Source organism: Martes martes (assembly GCF_963455335.1).
Source record: "Martes martes genome assembly, chromosome: 18".
Classification (NCBI taxonomy): Eukaryota; Metazoa; Chordata; class Mammalia; order Carnivora; family Mustelidae; genus Martes; species Martes martes.
Window position 1 is genome coordinate 6055180 of NC_137906.1, and position 16856 is coordinate 6072035.

Genomic DNA, 16856 nt, shown 5'->3' on the forward strand with positions numbered 1-16856 from the left:
GCCGCTGCCACTCCCGGGAGCATGAAGGACCGAACCCAGGAGCTCCGCACGGTGAGTCCGGCCCCCGCGCGCCGCCGCTCGCCGCCCGCGCCCCGCGCGCCGGCCGCTCCCCTCGCGGCCTCGGCGGCCACCCGGCGACAGCCCCCGGCGTCCCCGGCCGGGCGGGAGGGCGCGGCGCGGAGCCCGGGACCCCGACCCCCCTCGGGTCCCGCCCCTCGGACCCACTGGCGGTCACGGGCTCGCGTGAGCTCGGCGCCGTGGGCCCGCGGGCTGGCGGCCGGAGCCCCGGGTCCCGGATAAACTTTCCCGCGCCCCCTTGTTTTGGGGGGTCGGAGGGCTACTACCGGATATCCGCGGCGGGACGGAAGGCTGACCTCGCCGCGGCCCGCGGAGCCGGTCCCGTCTCTGTCCCCCCGCGGTGCCGCATCACTGACCCTCCTGTCCCCCGGCACGGGTGTGGGCAGAGGGCGGGACCGCAGCGGGAAGGGGCCGGGGGCGGTCCCCTGCCCGGAGCCCAGCGGCGGGGCGCGCTGCGGAAGCCGGGCCGCCGGGTGGGGCCGGGCCCCTCGGGCGGGCGCTGTCCCGCGGGGCGCCCCGCCGCCTCCGTCACCTGTAGCTCCCATCACCTGTGGCTCCCCACCCCCGTCGCGCTCGGGGTTAGGTGCCCGCCCCGGTCCCTGAGGGGTCGGATTCGCCCCCGGTCCACCTTGCTGGCTTCCTGGCAGCCCCGGCCCGCGGCGTTTTGAGATCTTCCGGGGTTCCTGGTCCGAGTCCAGCCTGAACCTATTTTTCCACCTGTGTCTCGGGGCCCCCGGGGTGTGGCTCCTGGGGCGGGGTTTGGGGGAAGTAAGAGGATGCGCAAAGGCTCTGACCAGACAGAGCCCACCCTCTCCTGGCCCTGACTGAGACCCCTGCCGCCCGCTCCTCACTCACCCCTACCCCCTCACCCCTGTCTCCCCTGGACTCTGACATTTACGAGGACATTCTCACCTCTGCCCTTAGAGATGGCAAGCCTGGGGGCATTGAAGGAAATGAAGCCTGCCTGTGGGGAGGGGGGCATCAGGACTTTAGACCAAGCTGACTCTTGTCGATCCCCTAGCTGACCACCATGCTGGCTAGCAGGTGCCCTGCCCACAGTGCTGATCTGGGGTGGGGGGCCGCTAGCTCCCTGGCTCCTCTGAGCCCTCCCTCTGCTACCCAGCTCGGAGCCAGAGACCGACGTCCTCATATGGAAAGTTTCAAGTGTACTTTGGGGTTTTGAGCCCCTGGCTTGACCTGTCTGTCCAGAGGCTCCCTGCGTTTGTGCCCCCATTTCTTCCATTGTACCAGTCTAGTCTCCTTGGCAGTCTGGAGCTGGGACCTCTACCCTCCTGCCTTCATCTCCCCTCTTGCTCTGGCTAGGACCCCCCCCCCCCCAACAGACCTTTTATTCCTGGCCAAATGCCCAACCCCCAGGGTAAACCTCAGGAGGTTTCAAAGGAAGAAGATGGTCCCTCATGTCATATATGATGTCTAAACACTTCCCCCGCCAGCCCTTGCGGTTGCCCTCAAGCTTCCTGTGCTGTGTTGAGTCAGAATGTTATCTGGGCGATGAGTGGCGGTGCGGTGCATTTGGCGATGTTCGGACGCCTGGTGGGTCAGACGGGAGTGTATGTGGGAACCAAGTGGTCAGGGGAACACAGTCCTTTACATGTGACAGGCTGTCTGGCGCATCAGCCTTTGTCCCCTCTCCTAAAGGGGAAACTGAGGCATAAGAGAGCAGATGGCACGCCTGGTAGCTCAAAAGGGACAGTAGAAAGGGGCTTTGTCCCAAAGACAGTCAGACTTAGGCCTGGCTGGGACTGGAGGCCCTTGCGGGGGGGCATGGGTTGTAGGGAGCTTGACCCCAGGACTGTTGCTCTGGGGTGTGTCTCTGTGACCCCCTCATCCCCATCCCCCCCACATAGATACATAAACAGTAGCCTTGGGGCTGCCTTAGATGGCGAGGCCTGGCTTCTCCTCTAGACCCCACCCCGCAGGCATTCAGAGCAGCCAGTGAAGGCCGTTGTCCTCATTGGCAGGTGGTCCTGCCCCCTGGGGGTTTCCAGCAGCCCGCAGGAGCCCACACAGGGTGGGGTGGGACAGCTAGTCTGGGGGACCTCTCATTCCCACAAGTCTTCCTCTGGGCCTTGGGTTCCCACCTGTAAAAGGAGAGATAAGAAAACCTAGAGCCCAGTTTCTCAAGGCAAGGGGTGGTCACCTGAGTCTGACTCCATATTTAAGAGAGACCTTGAACCCCAGGAGTCAGAATCCCCAGGAACCGAGAGGCCGGCGTACAGGCTGGGCTGGACAGAGGTGGTGCTCGGGCCAGTGACTTGCACCCCCGCCAGCCCTCCCTCCCGCCTCCCCCTCCTCCTCCCACATCCAACGCCACCACATTTGGAAGGAAAGCAAAGGGAGCTTATTTATAAAAGTCACACTTGGGGAAGGAGCTGGCGCATTTCCTCGGCGCTCTGCAGGCCGGGCCCAGCCCTCCAGCCTTCGCCAGCATCCTCTCCTCATGCGGCTTATCCTGCGGTTGTGCACACGGAGCGAAGGGATCATCGGGGGCCCTCAGAGATCAGAAGGGCCACCCAGGGGTCTCAGAGGGGCAAGGACTAGCCCAGGGTCACAGAACCAGAGAGACTTAGGGCAAGACCCCCCCCCCCCGGGCAGCCCCACCTGGCGTGCCGCTGCCACCTGCCCCCTCCTCGGAGGCCTTCCTGGTTTTCTTTCTGAGATCTTGGAGCTCACCCACCCTTCCCTGGGTCCAGGAGGGTGTTTATCTTCGTGCTGAGCCCCACGCAGGACCTGGGGCCTGCCGCGGGAGCCGGAGGACAGAGAGGAGGGAGCGCAGGGGGCCGCCAGACCCCGGAAGAAGGGAACCTGGGGTGTCCCAGAGGGAGCTGGATGGAACTGGGAGGAGGGAGCCACGTGGGTAAAGGCAGAGAGGCGGGAATGCCCAACCAGGAGAGAAGGAGGGTGGTCTGATGCCTGCTCACTGGGGGCAGGCCTGGGTGGGGAAGCCCACCCGTTCCCGCTTTCCTTCTCGCTGAGAGAAAAGAGACTGGGTGTCCCGGGCAACACCAGGCAGGTTCTTGCCTTAACCTCTCTCGTCCATTTCATCCCTACAGGGCACCTGACCAGATCAGCCTTGCAGAGTGGAAGACTAGGGATATACGAGTAGGCCTCCTCCCTCCCCTTACCTCCCTGGGGTTTCCCAGAAGAAACAGTGGGTTTCTCTTCCAGAACAAGCCTGGGGTGCAGCCAGAATGGTCTTCAGGGATGATCTAGTCTTTCCTCTTTCAGAGATAGGAAAACCTCCTCTTTCACAGTTTGGAATAGTGAGGTCTGGAAAGGGCCAGGGGTTTATCGAAGGGCCCGTGGTGTGTCGTGGTTTGGGGCGGGAAGGTAGTGCGGGGCTGAAGCCGGCTCCTCTCCACCGGTGGAGGCTGCCTCCGGGAGCTGCCCTGGGGCCCCCGGTCAGGGGCAAGGATCTGGAGGTGAAGGGCGGACACGCGATGGGGAGAGGGTGAAGGGATCAGACAGGGGTCGGGAGGAGCCCCTCTTTCCTGGAGACCCAGGCTGGCCTCACATACCCCTGACTCAGCGCTGGGTCTCTCTGCTCTAGTGGTATTGACTTTGATTCTTCATTAAAAACAAGAAGGGGAAAAAAAAACTAGCCCTCGAGGCAGACAACAGCCAACTCCTGCTCCAGGAATGAATCAACACAGGGGCTGGCCTCGCGCCATCCATCCCCAGGGACGGGCCTGGAGGCTGCTGGCCTCCCAGCCTCTTGGAGGAATCACACTTCTGTTTCCAGGAAGGTGTCCCGGAATCCTGGGGCCTCTGCCAGCAGAGACCACCAGGGCTGTCTGGCCTCCTCTGGAAGTGCAGGGCTTCTGGCCCGGGCGGCCTTCATCCTGGATGGCTCGGCCCAGAGGCCTCACGAGGCCAGAGCCTACCAGAGAGGAGAAAGAGAGACCACTGGTTCTCAACCCCGGGGCGGGGGGCTTTTTAACAACGTAGCCCCAAACCCCTTAATTCTGATTCGATCTCTCAATCCTGGAAGCTGGGTTTTGGGTTTTTGTTTTTTTTTTTTAAGCCTTCCAAGGGATCATGGTGCTGGAACAGGGTTATGACCCAGTGAAAAGAACACCGCAACAAGTCAAATGTTGGATGGATAGGAGAGGAAGAGGAAGAAAGTAGATGTACCCTGGTTTCTGATTTGGGGGGACCGTTGGGAATGGGGGGTTTCAGAGGAGGAGCTCAGGAGAATGAGGCAGAACCTAGTTTGGGCCAGATGGCCGGTAGGTTGCTCATATGATGACGGGCTGGGTTTGTCCTGAAGATGCTTGCGACCCCCACCAGGCTCCAGCCGCCACCTCAAGTCCCCAGTCCAGTCTCGCCCTCTTGCTGGTGCTGTGACCGTCACTCATAGAGGGCTAGCAGGTTTCCAAGGGAGCTGGGGCCCTCATGATTCTAACCATCTGGGTGCTCCCTTGGTGCGTGTCGGTGATGCCCGCCCTGACTACCCCCAGGACACAAGGACATGCCAGCCCAGTTCCTACTTCGTTTTGGGTCTGCAGTGTGTCTGGGTTTGGGGCTTCTTATTTATTTAGTGTCCAGTGAAACCTGGTTGGGGTCTTAGTTAATCTGGAGGATGTCTCTAGAAAGGTGCCACAGGGCTCCGGCTTAGATATGGACGAGGTTGCAGGGAGCCCCAGAGTCATGAGCCATCAGATTCTCACAAAGTGGAACAAGGATCAGAACAAATGAAGAAATTAAGCAAAAAAAGTCCTTCCCTTGAGCCTAAAATCCAACCAAGTAGACAGGGGTGGGTAAGGGCTTGGGGCTTTTCTGGCAGGAAGTGCTATATGATCACTTATACTGATCTCTGGTTGCATTAATGAAGGTAGACCACATAAAAAGAGGGAGGGGATGGGTCAGCTCTTTGGTACCACTTAGACCACGATCAACAACACATTGAGTTTATACCATGTACCGCAGAAGACAGAGGCCGAACCAGACAAGTCTGGGGCAGGGGTTGCAACTTAACTTAGGGTCCCGGGAGGGATGTGAGGGAAAGGGAATGGTCAGCTTGAAGAGAAGACCCCAGGGAAGGTGTGGATGCTGCCGTCAGATCTCTGGCAAGTCCAGCCAAGGGAAAGGGCACCAACAGGTTCTTCATGGCTTAGGGCCACAGGAAAGGGACAATTGGGGCAGCCGAAGGTAGGCAGAGCTGCCCGGGGAAGCCTAGTGAGCTCACCATCACAGGAGGTGTGCAAGCTGAGGCCAAGGTGGCTTTTCAGTGTGTGGCTGTGGTTCTGGTGGAGATGGGGGGAGGTTTCTGGAAGGAGGTGGCAGCGAAGGATGGCGGGAATGTCCGCCTCATGGAATCAGCATTCCAGGCGGAGGGCATTGCACTGGGGCAAGGGAAGACAGCGGGTGGGTTGTGGAGGCCGGGAGATGGTTTAGGTGGGGTGTGCCGGGGTCCGGTTTCAGGCTGAGCCAGTGAGGTGACGAGGGGCGGTGGGTACAAAGTCCTGACGAGGAGGAAGCGCCAGGACGTGGTAAGGAAGGGGTCCCTGTGGAGAATCCCCTCAAGGTTTTGCTTGGAGTCACCACTGCTGTGACCCGGGCTGCGAAGTCAGGCCCTCAGTCCTCCGAGCGGCTTTGGGGCCAATCCGAATGCCACCTTCGGGGTGTACCCCAGCCTTGGAGCCCCAGCCAGGCCCTGGCCCCAGGTGTCCCCTTCCTCAGCTCTGCCCCCATGGCCTGGGGGCCGGGGGGAGAGCGTGAGCCTCCTTCCTGCCAACCCTGTGTGGGAGAAACTCCCCGACTCCAGCTGTCAGATTTCTGGGGGGGGGGCCATGGAGGGGGCAGGTCGGAGCTGCTGGATGCTGGAGAAGATCTGTCCTTGTTTGACGACGGGCGGCCGGGCAAGCCCGGGCCCAGGCCGAGCAGCCGCCCGGATCCCAGGGGTCTCTGGCAACGGATCTTGTCTCTGGAAACCTGATGCCCTTGTCTTTGGCCCTAGCTGGCCATTACTCTTCTTGGGAGAGGACCTGGAACCTTCTCCTTGTGTCCTTTCCTGTCCATCCCTGTGCTCTCTAGATGCCAAGAAAGACAGAGAGGGCAGGCCGCTGAAGGGCGGGAGTTCCTGGGGCCTCCTCCCAGCCTAGCAGGCTGCCCCGGGGGACCTGGGCTCCTCTAGACTGCACTCTGCCTCAGTTTCCCTAAGAAGTGCTCCTCTAGCTTAGGTCCTGCGCCTGGCAAGGTTCAAAAGTGTGGAAACGGCTTCTAGATGCTCTTTGTCTATAGGTGGGCTCGGTTGGGGGGAGGGGGCCACCTGGTAGCAGCCACAAGCACTTGTGGGAGCGAGGATTTATTTTAGCTGCTGGGGGAGGAGGTGTGATCTCCTGATGAGAGGGGCCTGTGAGAGCCGCCTCCATAAAGCTCCCAGCCAACCCCTCTGCTGTCTGGTCCCTCTCTGGGGGGGCAGTGGGACCCCGAGAGCCCCAGGGGCACAGCCCTTTCCAGAACATGCTGTGCCTTTCCCACCCTTCCTCAGCCTTCTGTCCCTGCAGCCAGGCGTCCCTGTCCCCACCGCACACAGGAGCAAACAGACTCAGAGGGCACGTCCCTCAGCCAGTCACTGTCTGTGCTGGGCACAGAACCTGGGTCCCTCCCCAGCAGGCCAGCTGGGCCCAGCCTCCTGGGTCCCCCAGCTTCGCCGTCCCTCAGCCGCTGCCTGGTCCCCGGCTCGGACCCTGACACAAGAGAGATCCGGGCGAAGGCCGGTGCTGAGCTGCTCACGCCCCCTCCCCATGGGTGCTGAGGCCTGAAGGGGTGTGATCAAGCCCGATAACCGCAGTGTGAGGGGGCCACTGGCCGTGGCCGTGGAGAGGGACTTGCCAGCAGAGCGGGCTGCCCCTGGCGATTTGGAAGCGTGTAAGGCGGACAGTGCCGAGCGCGGCCAGCGCACTGGGAGTCACAGGTGTCATTACTCAGCCCCATTATGGGTGGCTTTTGTCCGGCTGCTCCCGGGGTGGTGGGGTGGGGCCTAGGGCAGGCCCCGAGCCAGGCGACATGACTGGCCTCTCAGGCTGGTGGGGCCCAGCTCTGGGCCTGAAGGGAAGGAGGATGGAGGTCTGATGGCAAGCGTGACCAGGGGAGAGCTGGGTTTGCCGGGCTGCGCACAGCCAGGATCTCCCAGGCCCGCTTCAGGCACTGTGGGGCAGCCCCCCGGTCTGAGCCAGCCTACCTTTTCCGAGGAGGTATGGGTGGCGTGGCACCCAGGCCTCCCACGCCTGGACTGCCCCTGGCGCCCCCCCCCCCCTGCCAAAAAGGAGCTTGGGAGCTTTGGTCTCCAGCCTAATTAAAACCACTGTGGGGGGTGGGGGCGTGCCTGGGTGGCTCGGTGGGTTAAAGCCTCTGCCTTCAGCTCAGGTCATGATCCCAGGGTCCTGGGATCAAGCCCCGCATCGGGCTCTTTGCTCCGCGGGGAGCCTCCTCCCTCTCTCTGCCTGCCTCTCTGCCTACTTGTGATCTCTGTCAGATGAATAAATAAAATCTTAAAAAAAAAATAAAAACCATCGGGACTGGGAAGTAGAGAAGGCCGGCTTCTAGACAGTGTGTCCTAGGCAAGGTCCGTGAGTTGGGGCCGCTAGCCAGGGGGCCAAGCGTTTCCAGCTGCCCCCTAGGGAGAGGGGTGTGTTGGGAGGGCCCCGGTTCTGTGGGAAAGGGGCAAGCAGCTGGGCAGGGGAAGGAGTCCTTGGCCTAGAGGTAGAGACTGGGCCCTGTCACCAACTTGACAGGCAGGGCTTCTCTCCTTACACTGGGGCCCCAGGGGTCCTCCGGGTCTCACTGTGGCTGGGAGCTGAGGGCACAGCCAGACCTTGTCCCTGCCAAGAGGACAGAGGACAGAGGGCGGCAGTCAGGGCCCCGGAACTGAGCCCACCAGCCTCCTGCATATGGATGATGGGCAGTTTGCAGTCCCAGGCCCAGCGGGACCCCGTGGGGCTGCCACAGTTCCACTCACGTGTGCACACGCCTGCGCAGGCCAAGGACAGCGATGATGATGACGATGTCACTGTCACGGTGGACCGGGACGGCTTCATGGATGAGTTCTTCGAACAGGTGGGAGCCAGCACACCCCACGCCCTCGAATACGCTGGGAGACCTTGGAGGCGGGGGGGGGGAACCCCCCGTCACACCCCTGCCCGAAGCCTGGTCCAGCCCCTCTGAGCCTGACCGCCAGCCCCAGTCTGGTCCAGCCCCAGGGCCCACAAGCGCCCTCCCGGGTCTCCTCCTGACCGAGCCCTGGCGCCCAGGTGGAGGAGATCCGCGGCTTCATCGACAAGATCTCGGAGAACGTGGAGGAGGTGAAGCGGAAGCACAGCGCCATCCTGGCCTCCCCCAACCCCGACGAGAGTGAGTGTGTGGGACTGGGGGGCGGCGTCCTGCCAGAAGGGGCTCCTGGATCCCCAGCACCCGCCCTGCTGGGCCTGCCTGGCGTGGGGAGGGCCCCGTGGAAAGCTCCAGGGAACACAGCTGGCCCGGGGCCTGGGGCAGGGGTCGGTGCCCAGTATCCCAGGCTGGCATGGAGTGGGGCGCCGACCTTGGGCCAGGTAAGCTGGGTCGGGGGGTGCTGCCCGGCTCAAAAGGAAGCCTCTCTGCCCAGCCCCTCCCCTTCCCGAGCCTCCCGGGGGAGCAGATGGCCGCGCCGAGCCTCAGCGCCGTGGGAGGGCGAGCCGGCCAAGCGGGAGGAGCTTCCGGAAGGAGCCAGCACCTGGCACCCGGCCACTGGTACCCCGGAGCCGGGCCTTCCCGGGGCTCCAGGAAGTCACCTCTCTCCTGCACACAGGGAGCCTGTGTGTGTCTGCGTTGCACTCTGTCCCCAGACAGGCCCCCCGACCCTCCTGTTGCGGTTGCCGGCGAGGTGTCGGTGACTGCCCAGCCCTGTGCCGGGCTGATAGCACGCAGGTCCGAGGTTCCTTCCCCTCGGCCCTGGGGAGGCAGTGACAGTGCGGGCGCCCAGGCCTGTGACCTGAGCGGGTGTACACTGCTCCTGCCGGCTCGCCGCCTCGCCCCACCCCTCCAGCCCGGGGGGCCCCAAGAATGCAAGGGGGAGGGTCCCGGCCCTGGGTGGCTCAGGGGAAGCCCTTAGGGCTGGGTTTGCGCGTGGCCTCCTGCTGTGTCTCCCTATCCCTGGCCCCTCGGCCCAGCCTGCGGGCCTCCTCAAGCCGCCGGAAGAAATCTCTCCGCAGCCCCCAAAGTGCACTGGAACCCGAGGCCAGGGCCAAGCCGAGCTAGCCCAGGGCCAGGCCCTTAGAAAGCGATATGAGTCTGCCGGGAGCCGGGAGCCTGTCCCAGGAATGGGTGGGAAGGAGAGGGGGGCCCCCCCCAAGGCAGGGCCATGTTCAGTATGGCCGTCGCACGTTGCCCCTCTCCCCAGAGACTTGTCTCAGGTAGCAACGTGTGACATCATACGTCTTCATGCACGCGTGTGTCTGAGTCCGGGTGTGTCCCCACGTGGGTCCCTCCTGCTGAGGGCCGGATGCAGGCTGACTGCGGGAGCGGAGTGCTGGAAAGAGCCGCGGCACTCCCCTGTGGGCGACGGGCCGAGCGCGGGGCCACAGAGACGCCAGGTCCTTCCTCTTGTCCCACCTTCTGCACAAGGCGTCCCCGCGTCGGTCAGTAGTGACCCGTTCGGAACTGCCACTGTGAGCCAAGCAGTCAGGACCGCCAGCGGTCACTGATGAGGGCAGGGGGCTCCCCGGTAAGGGTTCCAGACCGGAGGGAGCGGTTCCCGAGGGGCCACCAGGAAGGACGGCAGCGAGTGGGGGGCTTTCCCCGGGCCGAGGCCTGCTCTGCCTTCCCTGGGGGCTGCCATCCGGGCTGGGCTGTTTTGGGTCTGAGCAAAAGAGGCAGAGACGGCAGAGCAGCTGGTAACCAAGTTTCCTTTGTACGAAAGAGGTGCCCTCCTCCACTCCCCGAAGCCCCCTACCTCACGACCTACTTCGGAGGTACCCCCCAACCGATCAACTGCTATAAATGCTCCTCCCACCAACCCCCCCCCCGGAGGGGCCCAGCCCCAGAGGAAACTAAGGCTCACCCAGGAGCTCGGGCCTGGTTTCTCCAGGAAGTCAGAGTCCTGGGGTTGCCTTGAGGCTGGGGTGGTGTCACCAGCACCCCAGAGGGAAGCAGCCACCTGGCCCCACTCAGCCAGCCCGCCACTCACCGGGGGTGGAGCAAGCCGGGAACCCCCAGGGCCTCTGCCAGCTTTAGAGAGAGGTTCCAGTTGGAGCAACGGCCAGAAACACAAGGCTGTGGGCTTCCCCCAGCTTCACTGTCACAGGACTGGCCACCTGCGGCCCCAGGGCTAACCGCGTGCCAGGGGGCCTGCCTCTCTGAGCCTCTCTCTGCCAGCTCCCATCCAGGCCTGGTGCCTCGTGCCCCCGGCCACCCATTAGGCATCTAGCGCTTGGTCTCCTCTGAGCTCAGCACCTGGGAAAGGGCACCCAGTAGAAGGTCTGCCCCACCCAGAGTGCTCCGTTGACAGGGGCTTGCTTCAGCCTCCTCGGCCCCTGGCTCTGTCCCCCTACTGGCTGGACGTCTGGCCTCCCGGCCCCCCAGAGCTACCAGGTAACTCTAGGTGAGCCCGCAGCCCCCCACCCATTCGACTCAGGCAAGCATCAAGTCAGTGTTCCCAGCGCCAACTCCAGCATCGCCAGCTGCTCCACAATTATTTCTGCCTTAAATTTAGACCCATCTGTTATCTGCAGGGGGTGGGAGAGCCAGTGAAGGAGGAGGGGAGGCTCCTTGGAAGGCAGCACGGAGGGGGTGAGGCTGCAGCTGGGCCCAGGAGCGGAGGGGCAGGCAGAGTCTTAGCCGGGGCCAGGCGGGAGACCTGGGACCCAGGGTCTGCCCGGAGCCCCACGACGGGGCCCCCTGTGCCCGGGGCTGAGCCTGACTGTCAGGCAGCGGCGGGGGCGCCCCGGGCGTCTACCCTCTACCCCTTCTACCTCCCCAGAGACGAAGGAGGAGCTGGAGGAGCTCATGTCCGACATAAAGAAGACCGCAAACAAAGTGCGCTCCAAGTTAAAGAGTGAGTGCGGGCTCCAGCCGGGCCCTGGCTGGGGGTGGAGGGGCGCGCCGGGCCCACTCCCTCTGCGTCCCACGGGTCTCCCTGGCTCGGAGGGGCCCGTTGGGTCTTGCTTTCCTTCATGAGGGCGCCGCTGCTACCTGGCAAGGCTTGTTTGCACCGGCCTCCACTCTGGGAACTGTCCCCCACTTAAGCTAGAGTGTTCAAGGTGTGGCCAGCACCGCGTTTGTGGGAGGGCAGAGGTGCACGCGGGCCCAGAGACCGAGGGCCTGGAGCTTGGGGCCACCAGGTCCTCCCCGCCTGGCCCCTTGCTGCGCACAGCCTTCCTGAGCAGAAGGCAGGGTGGGCCGGAGCCGCCAGGCCCAGTGCGCGGTAGGCACACACACACACGCGCACACACACGCACAGCTTGCAGTGTGCCTGAGGCCTCACGGGTGTGCATATGTGCACACGCTGAAACCCGCGGCGCGCCCGGATGGGCCCCTGGCGACCCCTCCCCCAGAGTCTGGTGCGTCCTCTCCGTCTGCTTCCTGTGACCCCCTCCCACGCCCAGTCCACACTAGACCCTCTCCAGGAGAGGTCCGGAGCAGATCCTGGGTGTGTGGGTCCAAGAGGGAGAGGACAGTGGCGAGGCGGACAGGTCATGGCTGAGCGTCCCCCCGTCCCCCCAGGCATCGAGCAGAGCATCGAGCAGGAGGAAGGCCTCAACCGCTCATCCGCGGACCTGAGGATCCGAAAGACGCAGGTGCTGCTGGCGGGTGTCCGGGGTGGGCTGGTGGGCGCTGGAGGCCCTGGGGCTCTGTGGAGCTGGGCCTGATACCTGCTCCCCCATCTCACACCCTAGCACTCCACACTGTCCCGCAAGTTTGTGGAGGTCATGTCCGAGTACAATGCCACGCAGTCTGACTACCGCGAGCGCTGCAAGGGGCGCATCCAGAGGCAGCTGGAGATCAGTGAGCTCTCGGGGGCGGTGGGGGGGGGGGGAGGCAAGGGGAGGGGCAGGGTCGGGGCCGAACCCTGCGGGTGTGCAGGGCTCAGTGCGATCCCTGCTCACAGCTGGCCGGACCACGACCAGTGAGGAGCTGGAGGACATGCTGGAGAGCGGAAACCCAGCCATCTTTGCTTCCGGGGTGAGTGTGAGCCACCCACCACCACCACCCCACTGCGCCCCTGGCGTGTGTGCAAAGTGCTGGGCCTGGGCAGTCTGTGGACACAGCCCCCTTGAGAGGCCAGTTTCAGGGACAGCGGAGTCCCAGAGGAAAAGGGACCGGACTGAGGCTACACAGATATTAGTGGCACAGGTAGAATGAAGACCCGCTGTCTCCTGGTTCCTCTGTCGGGTCCACTTCCTTGCTTCTCCGGTTTGCCGGTGGCCAGGGGCTCTCCTTCCACCGTCCTCAGGGCCTCCTTGTTCCTCTCCTGGGAGACATAGTGCCCTTGGCCGTCTCTACATTTAAGTGACACTTGAGCAGGGGGGCTCCTGAAGGAGGTGGCCCACAGAGTGGAAGGCAGCTAGGGGCTGCGGGTTCCAGGAGAGAAGGGAGGAGTAGTTACCCTCTCTGGGAGGCTGACTGGAGGGTGGGGGACGGGGAGAGGAGGAAAGGAGGTTCAAGGCCTGGGTCCTTGGGGGCCGTCAACTTGGCCTCCCTACAAGGCTGCTGAGCGGTGGCTATGTGTGGGCACAGGGGGCCTCACATTAACGCTGAGAAGTCCGTCCCGGAGAGATCGAGTAACAGCTAGTAGGAGCCGAGCACGAAGTGGCAGAGCACTGTGGCCGGCAGGGAGCCGTCACCCGTCCCCGCTGCCTTCGCCCTCTGCCTGCCTTCCTGGCCCAGGGGGCCCCCCCGCCCTGCCCCCTGCAGCAGGTTCCCAGGTCCCAGCCCACTGCTCCCACCCCCCTAGATCATCATGGACTCCAGCATCTCAAAGCAGGCCCTGAGCGAGATTGAGACGCGGCACAGTGAGATCATCAAGCTGGAGAACAGCATCCGGGAGCTGCATGACATGTTCATGGACATGGCCATGCTTGTGGAGAGCCAGGTGAGAGCCCGGGCCCGCGGCCCTCGGCCCACCAGCCCCCAGCAGCCCCCAGCAGCCCCCGGGGCTGCACTAACCCCCACCCTTTCTGCCTGACACGCTGCCCTGCCCGGGAGGGACCGAGTCTCCAGGTAACTGACCCCCCGCTGCTGAAACCGCCTCCGGGGCCGGGCCCACCTGAAGGAGCCCCGTCCTCTGCATGGCTCTGCTTGGCCCGCCAGGCCCCCAGGCCCCGCATGGCCCCCCCACCCAGCCTTGTCCAACTCACCAGCCGTTTGTCTCAGGGGCACTGAGGACGGCCGCCTTCCCGGGAGCCGGAAGTACAGCAGTGACTGGGACAGCGGGGCGAGGGTGGGGGGCGCTTCCTGGAGCTAATGTCTGTGGGGCGGAAGGGCAGCAGAAGGGAGTGACAAATGGAATGTTCTCCGGTTGTGCCGGGTGCTCGGGAGAGGTCAGCAGGAGGCAGTGAGATAGAGCGGGGGTTCTCCAACTCGAAAAGGGCCCAGGAATCACTTGGAGGGGCTTGGAGGTTTCCTAGTCCCCATTCCCAGAGATTGGTAGGTTGGAGAGGGGGCCCGAGAATTTGCATTTCTAACAGGCTCGAGGTGGAAGCCATCGCTGCTAGTCCCAGGGCCACACTTAAGGTAACACCGTAATAGCGTCCCTGCGGTGGCCGCTTTGGATGGGGGTGGTCAGGGAAGGCCTCTCTGAGGAGGTGGCATTTGAGCTTGGAAGACTTCCCGGGGTGAGAAGAGCGGGACCAGCAGAGCCCGGTCCCGAGACTGGCAAGAGCCCGGCTCACTGAGGAGGTCGTGCGGCTGGAGCTCGGGGGGTAGTGAAGGTGAGGCAGACGGGGTGCTGGCCTTCTGGATTCCCCGACGTGTGGGTGTGGTGTGAGCCGAGTCAGGAAGCCGAGAGGCCACCGGGAGGCTGCTGTGGCGGCGACCGTGGCGACACCAGCAGGACACCAGCAGGACACCAGCAGGAGCAGTGGACTGGGAGAGCGCGGCTGCTTGCCACGGCACCGCTGGTGGTAGTCTCGGGCAGCGTCCTGGTGCGAGCGGCCTTGGGGGGCTGCTGGGACCGGATTATGGGGCCCAGGAGGGCTACGGGCGTAGGCAGGGATCCTTGGACGTTGAAGACCGAAGTCAACCTGCATGTCTGCGAGGAGGGAGCGGGACCCTGTCCGAGCACCCGCTGCCGCCCCTGCCTCCCCCTGCCTCTCCCGGCCCCGGCTGAGCACCCTCTGCATGGTCTGCACCCCCTTGGCTGGAACTGCATGGCCCAGCCCCTCCCCGGGTGCCTGGCCTGAGGGGCACAGGTGACAGGCTGCACCCCATCCTCCTCATGCCTGCACTTTTTTTTTCCTCTGACCTCAGGGTGCTTCCCCCGAGTCCTGCCCTGAGGGGGGCCGGCTGGAGCTCACGGGCGCCGGCCCTGCAGGGGGAGATGATCGACAGGATTGAGTACAACGTGGAACATTCGGTGGACTACGTGGAGAGGGCCGTGTCCGACACCAAGAAGGCCGTCAAGTACCAGAGCAAGGCGCGCCGGGTCAGTAGCCCCCTCTGCCCCTCGGAGCCCCGGAGAGCAGCGCGGAGCCCTCCCCACTCTGCCTTGACCCCATCTCTGGGCTCTGACCGGACGCAGCCCTGACCCCGAGGCCTTCAGCTCCCCGCAGCCACCGCCTCCCTGGGTACATTCCAGGCGGCCCCTTCCCCAGTTCCAATTCTGATCCTGTCCCCCGGGCCCCCAGTCCTCAGCCCCGCTCAGGGACCCCTCTCCTTGGGAGCCCCGGCCCCCAGCCTCCCCCCGAGTCTGAGGCCGCCCCTTCCTGCCTCCCCCGTGCAGAAGAAGATCATGATCATCATCTGCTGCGTGGTCCTGGGCATCGTCATCGCCTCTACCTTCGGAGGCATCTTCGGGTAGAAGCCACCGCACCCGCCACTCCGCTCGGGACGGTCCGTCGGCCCTCAGGAGGCCCGCTGGCTGCTGCCGCCTTCTGGCTCGGAGCCCCTTCCTTCCCACCCGGTACCGCTCCTTTCTCGGCCGTAGGGCCCTCCGTACCCCCTGCCCTGAGCCGTCGTGTGCATGATCTCTGTGACAGTGTGTGTCTGTACCGAGGAGCCAGTGGGGTGGGGGCAGGTCCGCAGGGAACAGACTCAGGCCCTGGCCCAGGCCGCCTCACCCCTCCCGGGTCGCGCTGCCCAGGGTAGCCACGCTCCCCTTCCCCTGCCGCCCGCAGTCCCAGTCCAGCCCAGGGTCTGCCCTCTCCTGGGACCAGGGCGCTCGCTAGACCCCCAACCTTGCCTCCTCCTCAACGGCCCGTCCGCCCTGACCTCTGTTCTCTCCAGCTGTCCCCCAAAGCCGAGCCCCCTGAGGGGTGCGGGCCAGCTGGCCACATGGTGCTGCTTTTCAGGTCAGGGGAGGGGTGGCCCTGAGAGACAGCCCAGCTCTAAGCCTCTAACAGCTCATCACTGCCAGGGAGGCTCAGGGTGTCGTGGCCAGGTGGCTTCTGGCTCGGTCAAGACCAGGCTCCCTCCCCGGCCTAGGGGCAGAGGCCAGCAGGTCTTGGCTGCCTCGTCCTCCCTTCCCACATTCCTACAGCCCCAGGAGCAACCCCTCCGGGCTATGCCTGACCCCAGGTAACATTCTAGAGAGGTCGTGGGGTGCCTGGTTTCCAGCCACCCTTCGAGCTCAGGAGGCAGATGGGGCCGCTCGGGCCTCTGCCCTAGCCGAAGCCCGCACCCTGGGCCAGCCGCCCTCCCCGGCAGGCCTGTCAGGTTCTCAAGCCATCGTGTGTTGCATGTTTGGGACAGGGGTCCCTGCTCTCTTGTGCCCTGGAAAGTCAGACGTCACCTCAGGCCTACAGTCACGTCCTGCCCTTGCTGTCCCCCCACGGACATGCCACGTGGGTGTCTGGTGTCTGGGATGCAGTACTCAGCAGCCAGCCGGGGAGGCGGACCGCCCTCCTCCCCGTCTCGGGGCTTCTCCAGTCAGAAACGTGCCCCCACCCAAGAGCCCCCCTCGCTGACAGGCTGGGAGTGTGCATGCGAGTGCATGCGGCAGGGGGCGGGGCCGCGGCCAGGCCCCGCCTCCCCTCAGCTCTGCTCCTGCCCAGTGACTGTGACCACCGTCCGTGTTGCCTTCTTGAACAGCGCCTTCCCTCCCCTCCTTCACCCCCCTTCACCAAAGGTCTTGGTACAACCAGCTGCCCATTTTGTGAAATTTTTATGTAGAATAAACATTTGTATCTGTACCCTGCCTCTGCTCTGGATTTGTCACTGTCCCTGTCTTAGAACTTAGGGCTCAGTGTGCAGAGCATGAACAGGGAGGAGGGACTCGGGGAGAGGATCCCCGTCCTCCCTCATCTTCAGCCTCCAGATCCTCGGGCCCCTCCGGCCCAGCCTGAACGTCTCCACTCCTGCTGGAAGCCTGATGCCGGTTCTGTACTGCGGGCCCAGAGCTCTCCCCTCCCCCTGCTTTCCCCAGAAGTCACAAGCAACCCAGAGCCCCCCACACCCCAGGGCAGGACTTGCCTGCCCTCTGACCACTGGAAATCGGACAGGAGACAGGTCCCAAAGGCAACCACGTGCTGGGCCAATCAGCAGTCGGTGCAGCTCAAGGCCAGGGTCAGCCCAGGCCACAGGCTGGATGATGCCTTCAACCGGGGGGGGGGGGGGCAGCCAGA

The 16856-nt window shown here is 64.2% G+C and overlaps 1 protein-coding gene across 1 annotated transcript; it reads left to right on the forward strand.

Annotated features, from left to right (window-relative positions):
• STX1A (syntaxin 1A) lies at window positions 1-16417 on the forward strand. The gene is made up of 10 exons (XM_080831061.1): window positions 1-51; window positions 8083-8160; window positions 8355-8454; window positions 11057-11131; window positions 11800-11873; window positions 11973-12081; window positions 12185-12258; window positions 13031-13168; window positions 14609-14719; window positions 15017-16417. Exons 1-10 carry the CDS (start codon window positions 22-24, stop codon window positions 15092-15094), a joined length of 867 nt encoding a protein of 288 aa, XP_080687187.1. The 5' UTR covers window positions 1-21; the 3' UTR covers window positions 15095-16417.
• The last annotated feature ends 439 nt before the right edge of the window (window positions 16418-16856 follow it).